The 8931-nt window shown below is 34.8% G+C and overlaps 1 protein-coding gene across 1 annotated transcript; it reads right to left on the minus strand.

Annotated features, from left to right (window-relative positions):
• Positions 1-2764: 2764 nt before the first annotated feature.
• Positions 2765-5779, minus strand: LOC149571464 (uncharacterized). Its single transcript, XM_089812980.1, has 2 exons — positions 4961-5779; positions 2765-3566 (listed from the first exon to the last, which is right to left on the minus strand). The coding sequence occupies exons 1-2, from the start codon at positions 5054-5056 to the stop codon at positions 3111-3113; spliced, it is 552 nt and encodes a 183-aa protein (XP_089669106.1). The 5' UTR covers positions 5057-5779; the 3' UTR covers positions 2765-3110.
• Between the last annotated feature and the right edge of the window lie 3152 nt (positions 5780-8931).

Below are 8931 nucleotides of genomic sequence, written 5' to 3' on the forward strand. Positions count from 1 at the left end.
AATTTAAATTATTTCCTTTTTGAAAGTATGAAAGATATAATTACGGATGTTGTCAGAGATTTCAGGGATGGTAGAGTAATGATGCTAAGTATACATGAATCCCATAATAAAAATGAATGGGATTTCGAAGTGCCTCAAAAACTTACTTGTAGGAAGTTTAAAGACCCTATAAAGGTTATTTGCATAATTGTTGTATTGTTGATGTTTATCATTGTTGATAGAAAGATTGATGAAAAGAAGGTTCAAATGCAAATTACTGAAGTTGGTGGATCAAGAATTAGCAAGGAAGAAATGGGTGGAGATTTGAATCGACTGGAGCCAACAAAGATAGAAAATTTCAAAGATAGGATGACAACCTGGTGCCTATTAAAAGAAGGGGGGTTTCTTCCTTATATGTAAGCAATGGTGGGGTATGACAAAAATTGTTCTCTTCAGTTTGTGAACGGGTGGAATGACCGTGGGGTTACCATAAATGGTAATACATTCCAAGTTAATGAGGATGTTATTGCAATGGCCTACTAGGTTGTCCATGAAGGGGAAGAAATGGAAGAAGGTTACAAAAATGGCAGACAAGGCCAGCATGAATAGTTTTTTTGCAGAAGATGAAGAACCCGTTCGCTATAGCTACCAACTCCGTGGGAAGATGTCTGTCTGGTGTTAATAAAGTACCTCACACTAGAAGGCAGGTTTGGAGTTTATTATTATTATCACTTCACCCTCCTTAACCATTTTAGAAATAGAGACCATTTCTATTCCATTCTTTTTGTTACATTCCCTCGAGGATATGATTAGTGATGTTAGGGAGACGAGAAGTAAGGGTAATAATTTTACCATCATCCACCAGGGCCTAATTTTTAGAGTCTACCAGTTCCATCTTGCCCTCGACCCCACCTAGGGTTGTTGTGGTTGAAAATAAGTGCCACCATCAGAATTCCCTGCCAAGTACCAGCATGTACCAGAATCCACACTCCGTGCCCTTCCCCTAGTAGAGATACTAAGAAAAAGAAAAACCCAAAACTGGTTATTGAACAAAAGGGCAGTAAAAAAATCAAAATTGAAAAACCAATGGAGGTGGAAATTGAGGAGTCGGAAGAGGAAGGAGGTGGAAAGGGTGGGAGAAGGTTGGAAAGGCTTGCAAAAACACAAGCAAGGTATAAACAAAAGGCTAATAGATATAGGGTTGACGAGGCGAAGGAGTAGAGTTCAAAAAATAATGAAAGAGAACTGGAGGAGGAGAAACATTTTGACTCCAAGAGAGAAAAGGGGAATGAGGAGAAAGAAAAAAATGAAAACTCTATTGGTAATACCCAGGCGTCTGCTGGTAATACCCAGGTGTTTGCTAGTAATGTCAATACAACTGAGGCCACACATATGTGTTGGCGAGCTTTACCCTGCAGCCTATTACCATCTGTGAGGACATCAGCAAAGTGAACACCTCCCCTAGCACCATCTCCTCTCTGGTAAAGGAAAAAATCAACGTTTTTACTAACCCTCAGGTTTTGTAGGATGAGAACCAATCATTGACAAAGACTAAAGAGTTTTATAAAAATGATGAAAAAGAAAACAAGGAGAAAGAGGAGGAACAAAATGAGAAGAAGGCAGATCTAAAAAAAAGGGTCAAATCCTTAGAGGAGGGGTTCTGCTCCTCTAGATTTGCACTGAAGGTTACTCATGCTACTGCTACCACCCTCCAATTGTTGGCGCCGGAGAAAGACGAAACGGGGCTAGACATGGAGGATAACAACCTCCTCTAACAACCTCCTCTATAAGTTTCTAGCTAAGGATTGGGCTAGGGTGCTTCTGACTAGGAAAAGAAAGGAAAAAGATGAGAAATAATATGGTAGCCTTTAAGGGTATTATGACTCTAGTTGTTTTTTTGTTCTCAACTGTTATCTAGCTTGCTAGTTTATAACTGTTACTCAAACTTGGGTTGACTTGTTTATGCCAATAGCTTTATACTCTAAACTTTAATAGTATGATTAGTACTATAGTTTTCAACACTAGAATAGATGTTTACTTTGATAGAGATGTAAATGGTAATATGTGGTTCTTGGGATGGGTTAGTTTGCTTATAGTGTGCTTATCCCAACAGTTTATGCTTTGAACAATTATAGTATGGTTAGTACTATAGCTGTTAATTTAGTTTGATTAATTCTCTGCTAGCGAGTACTTTCTTGGTTGTTAGTGTAGTTCTTTGTTGCAATGATGCCTCTCCTACTTGTTTTTGCTAGTAGTGTGTTGGTTGTCAGTATTTTGTTTGTAAGGGCCGACACCCTTGTTTTGGTCATTTTATATTTTAAAAACATATGATGTGTATTTTATATTCTATAGTCACCAATGTCGATAAGTATCCACTACAAAACCTTTATCTCTGTTTAATTTCTTTAAAAATTTGATAATTTATCTTCAAAGATTATAATTTGTGGTGCTTAAAAGTATATTGTGTCAAATTTAAAATAAAAAGATTAAAGTTAACATTAACAATGCCTATTAGCATTAATAACTTAATATTATTTTAAGTATATAATACTTTTTGATAATAATAAATTGAGTATAAATTTTCACCATTGAAAAAATTATAACAAAAAAATTGTATTGAAATTTTTACCTTCAACATCCACAATCACACTACGTCATCACCATAAACCAAGTCATGTTCAAAACTATTTTTTATTGAAGAAAAAGGACAAAAAACATGTTTTTGAATAATTGATCAAAATATTTCAATGACAATCACACTACGTCATCACCATGAACCAAGTCATATTCAAAACTATTTTTTATTGAAGAAAAAGGACAAAAAAACATGTTTTTGAATAATTGATCAAAATATTTCAATGACTTTTTAATCTACCCATAAAATTAGATTCTTAAAGAGCCCATCAGAAATCAAAATCTTCACTCTTGCCTAAGATTCAACCCAAAGACGCGTACTTGGAGAAACAGAAAGCCTTTTGGGTCAGCTAAAACTAGCTGACATTTTAGATCCATAGCAGACTGAAAAATGGCTATGATCAAGCTTGGAAGCGCTGGGGGATCATGCGCTCAGAAGCGAGTATAACCAAAAAAAATGAAGCTTCCTTGCAAGAAGTAGAATAAAATGAGTCTACCTATGTGACCAAGTAAATAGGCCTTGCTACAGGCTTTCTATTGTAAGTGTGACTGTGATGACTGAGAGACATGTAGGGAGTTACATGAGCATCGCCTGTGAACATGGCTGCCAACGATGAGGAGGCCCGGGCAGAGCGGCAGTAAGAAGGGCCGCCATTGCTACGAACGTCATTTAAGTAGAGTGGCCCTGAAGCAGCTGGCTTGCAACGAGATTTGAACCCAGGATGCTGTGGTGTCAAGCTGCTCGGAGAGGAGTTTTTCTTCTGTGCTTTTCTCCAAAGCCCTAAAATAGAGCTCTTCCATGTCCGCCGATTTGTGTTCGCAGATTGATGATCCTCTGCCGACGCTTTCAAAAGCTCGGAGAAACATGAAATGTCCTGCCGCCGGGACGTTGATCGATCCGGATAAGGGATTATTAGATCTTGTTTCCCCTGCCGATCAGCTTCCGCCAGTACCTGAAATTTCACAAATGTATCAAAGGTTTAGTTATTTATTGATCTCTACTAATGATTCTGAAATACATAGTAACGGTAATAAGCAGATCTGGAAATCCTAGTGGCTCAATGAGAAAAACAGTATTTAAGATCTCTGGTCTAGTTGATGCAAGACCTTCAGAAGTTTGATATGTGCCTTGAAAGCTTCTTGCCATTAAATTTTATCCAAATATTACAGAACAGGCTATTTATTGTTCTTTATTTTGCTTGTTTTTGCAGAAGAATTTTCTTTAAGATCCTGGTTTAACCAACAGGATCTTACCAGTTACTGTTACCTTTTTAAATCCTTACAATGATCTGGTAAATCCTGAAACGGAGGATTTAATAAACTATTTAAAAAATTTCAATCCCTTCAATGATCTGGTAATCTCCCAGGCTTTCCCTATATTATAGCGCATATGATCCAATAAATAGCTCAGTACATTATTCTAATACTTCTGTCCTGTATGACTTAATGAGTAGCTTTAGTGCTTTATGAGCTCCGTGTCCCCTACAAAAGAGATTATACTATGATGAAATATGAAATTCTTTTGGTTACTTTGACAGATTATCTAACAAACAAAAAGAATATGTACCTATCTAAAAGTTTTTCACTCGCACCTAAAAGTTTTTAACTCCGGATTTGGCCGATGTATGGAACAGGTATTATCAGGACTTCCGAATGTCGTTTTTCTCATTCTTCTTTTCTAAGTATGCCTAACAATATGTTTAACTAATAAACAATATTATTCAACTGAACACAGATTCGGAAATGCTTTGATGCAGAAATACACCAGAATCCCTCTACTGTTACATATTTATATTGCCTCGGCACAAAAATTCATACAATTTCCGAAAAACCTAAATCTTGAAGAAGTTTCCATCAAATTCAAGCTGCCAAAATTTACAGATCCCTCACTCCACTGAGAACGCAACAACGAAAAACGAACTCTAAGCTACCTTCAGAAAAAAATTCAAACAAATATACCAATACATATAATATGTATTTTTCCTGCAAAAATTCATAAAGATTTCGAAGAAACCTAAATCTAGAAGAAATTTCCATCAAATTCAAGCTGCCAAAATTTGCAGATCCCGCCTTTCACTGAGAACGCAACAACCAAAAACAAACTTTACGCTATCTTAACATCAGGAAAAAAAACAGTCAAATACACCAATACATATTTGTATTTTCCCTGCACAAATATTCATAAATTTCCGAGAAACCTAAATCTAGAAGAATTTTTCCGTCAAATTCAAGCTGCCAAAATTTACAGATCCCTCCCTTCACTGAGAACGCAACAACGAAAAAACAAACTTTACGCTAAGCGAAAAAGATTCAATCAAATACATCAATGCAATATGCTTCACTAAACCTTAGCGTAGTCCATCTCTGGTCCGAGGCAAAACTGATCTTCGAACTCAAAATCCCCGGGCATGGGAAATATCGGAGCGGCAGTTCTGGCTGCCATCTTAAATCTTTTTCTTCGTCCTCTCAGCGCCCCCCCCTACAACTGCTCCACTTTCAAAGCGAAGTGCGCTGCAGAAGCAAAAACTGCAACAATAATAATAAGAGGAGCGTGAGCGTGAAGGCCGTCCACTGCAAATTCTTCTTTTCAGGCCGTGCAGCTTTTGAGGACTAAACAAGTCTAAATTTAAGCAAAGTATGAAAAGCAGCGCGGCGTGTACGAAAATACTCAAGCGGCTCACGCGGATCGAACCGCTTACATCATGATGTCCATCGGGCATTCAATGTAACCGTTGCGGGGCGGAGAGAGAAAACTTGACCGTTCGGGTTTTTATAAAAAAAAACCTGTTTTCCTCGCCATTTTCATGGGTTTCTGGCCCAGATTCCAACTATTTGCAGCTAAAAGTACTGCGGGGCCTTCATCAACGGTCGAATCGATTAGCTTTTACCCCATTCCGAGATAAAAATTTGTACTCATCCGTCCGCCTGTTTGACAGCTAATTTGGCCTGACCGAATTTTTTTTAAGGTGAAGAGTCCAGACATTTTTTCCAAATTTCTGTTAAGCTATTGGACTGCTTGCTTTAATGGCGGCCCAGGGTGTTTACTGTCAGTCACCTCATTTGTTAGTTCCAAAAACTGAAGTAGTTGGATCCTTTTACTTGAATACTTTTTCTTGGTGAGCTTTTCCTTTGATAAGTTTTTCATCTGTCATACTCGTTGTAACATGGAAGGTCGTTTGGACCATTTCTTTATATATGTCTATTGAACAAAATTCTAGGTACTTCAAATGGCAGTTAAAATAAAAATAAAAATAAAAATTATGTCATTATCCATATATTTTTTATTTAAATTTTATATGATTGTTTAGATTGTGGTCTTCACATGTAAATTTGTGTACTTTCCGCCCACTTTATGATCTATAATTTTTTGCCTTCTAGTTTCCAAATTTCATGTGTTACATTAGGTACTTGACATGTCTTATTCAATCAATTCGATTCATAATTCTATTTATTGTATCCTCAATTCATTTCTTTCATAATGATTAATTTAATTAGTTTTAGGTACTTAAAATCGTTTTTAAATTTTTGAAGAAAGCTAAAAAGTTTCCTAATATTAAAAGCCTTAAAAACTAGGGTGATGTTCTTTAAGAAAGTAGAGAATATTTTGATCTTAGAATAATTAATTTTTTTTGTTTTATAATACTATATTCAAAATATTTTAGATTTGATATAGAGGTAAATATTGACGTCAAAAATTATACTATAAGAAGAAAGAATGTGATTATGTGAACGAAACAATAGACATTTGCGGAGTGAATTCAATCATGCGATACAAAGACAACAGGAAATTATTTTAAAAAAACAAAATATGCAATCACGATGAAGAATACCTTTGATGTGCTAAAGTCAAACAATCATTACACTATGAATCATAGAATTATTACAAACAACCCTATCGGTCAAATCTTGAAGGATGGAATTTGGTCCACCATAAATGAAAGGGCAATTCGAAATAACCTAGGCAAAAAGCTTCACTGGGTTGGGATCATAAGAAGTGCATTTCTTATCCATGACCAAGTTCATATTTTCACAAAACTAAATATTTCCAAGAAAGTGTCGAAGAAAAAATATCAGGGGTTTTAGATAAAACCCTAATTACAATTGACATGGTCCAAATCTTCAAAGGCATCAAACCTATGGTCAAAGGAAGTTAGTAGAGTACATGAATATCAAGAGTTCGAAGCATAATAATGAAACATAGAATCTGATAATAAGTAACCAAATGACTAAAAGTTTATGGCAGGGATGTCATAAATTTGGTATGATAGCATTATGGCAAGGTAGTTATATTTCAAACTTTTATTTTTTTATTTATTTTTGGCTTTCTTTGAATTTATGAGGTATGGTTTTTTCTTTGTAGAATGCTTAAATCAACAAATTAATGATAAACTTCTATTAGACCCTCCACTATATCTAAAAGGTTTTTAAATTAATTTCATTGAATGTATTACCAATTTGGATTTATTGGATTAACCCATTTCTTTTGTCTACAATTGGATCGAATTTCCTAACTTCTTTGTAGAATTAATGAACATCAACATACTAGAAAATATTGGATTACTTTGGGGGTCTCAAAGGTATATCTGAGAATTTTCTAAGTTCAAATTCAATTAAGATTTCGATTGATCATCACTAACAATTCGATATATAATTTAAACCCATCATTTGTTAGAGGTATGATTAACTCTAAAATTGTATTTACTGTTTCAGAGTTAATGGAAAAAATTTATTCGATAGCACCTAGCAAAATTGTGAAAGAAATGGATTTTAAATTCTTAGAGCATGGTTTTGGTTTCTTCAAATATTCTTAGTCAGTAGAAGAGGGAGAAACTAGTGATCCTTCTTTGTCTAAAGATTTAATCCATCAACACACTCCTTTTAACTATAAGAAGCCTTTGTTTCATTCCCCTCTCCTTCACTTGTAAACCTAGCTAGCCCTCAATTCCTCAATAGGCAAGATCAGTATCAGGATGAATTATTAGCCTTATATCAATTCTCGCCATTATTATTATTCCTAAAAATAAAGGATGACGAGTTGTACTAATCTCCTAATAATGAGATGATTAACAAGTTTGTTTCGAATAAGGTAATGCTTGATACTGATTTTAGTAAACTCTAGATTCAAAAACATGGATGATATAAATATCTTTATTAAAAATGTAGAAAATAATATGTTAAATTTAAATAATCTAATGAAGAATATAATGATAGCCCATGAACAAGTATGTGTATAAATTGCCTTATGGCATCATTTTCGTACCTAGAAGTCCTTTGGGGAATCAAAATTTCCCTACGATATATCTCCCAAGGACTTATGTCTACCCTCTATTGAAATCAATAGTCAACTTAAGGGATGTTGTATGGACCCATAGTTGACTATTGATCTAGCTAATATATTAGACCCCTACAATGACCTAGAATCCACATTGACATCAATAGGTCTTCCATTACTTAAGCATAGTTCAGTGGGTGAAAAATGTACTCAACATAATAATAATAAAGAAAATTATACTAAGGAATTTAAGGGAAATGTAAGTAGGAGTTTACACAAAGAAATTAAGTCAGTCCTAATTCAAGTATCGAGTTAGATTCCTCAGTTAAATTAGACATTGCAACTATTATTGATAGTCTTGATCATCTAAAAGTAGCAAAAAAATAGAAAAAGAAAAGAGGAAGGAAGCCTCTCTCTGAATTGAGGAACAATATAGGTTGGCCAAAAATTAGGCAAAGATTATGAATTCATTCAGTGTAGGAAGGGGAAAGTTCCCTTCCACCCCTAATGAATCTATCTCCACATGGAATGTTAGGGGACTAAATGCCACTAACAAACAAAGACTCCTAAAGAGGACTTTGAAAACTCTTGACTCAAATTTAATCTTATTACAAGAGAAAAAATTAAATAAGAATGATTAGGAAAAATTTAATAGGAAGATTAGACTCTAGAAAACTACCTGTGTAGAATCCAATGGTGCATTTGGGGGATCTAGCTATATTATGGGATCCAAGGAAAGTTAATTTAACCAATATTAGAAATGGCAAGAACTGGATTTATGCCAAGGTTAGTAGTGTCAATAGCAATTTGACATTTTCTATAGTTAATGTGTATGTGCCCACTAACACAAAGGATAAGGCCAAAGTATGGAATCAAATTAATAACTTACTCTATCTTGACCCAAAGGAAATATTTATTTTAGGAGGAGACTTTAATGCTATTTTAGATTCTTCAGAGAAGAGAGGAGGAAGTAACTTTATCCCACATGCCCAAAAAGACTTTAGTCATTGGGTATCCTCTAATAGTTTATCTAAAATTTTAACTAA

The sequence above is a fragment of the Cupressus sempervirens genome, chromosome 2 (assembly GCF_028749045.1).
Source record: "Cupressus sempervirens isolate cs-2001-9-10 chromosome 2, ASM2874904v1, whole genome shotgun sequence".
Taxonomy (NCBI): domain Eukaryota; kingdom Viridiplantae; phylum Streptophyta; class Pinopsida; order Cupressales; family Cupressaceae; genus Cupressus; species Cupressus sempervirens.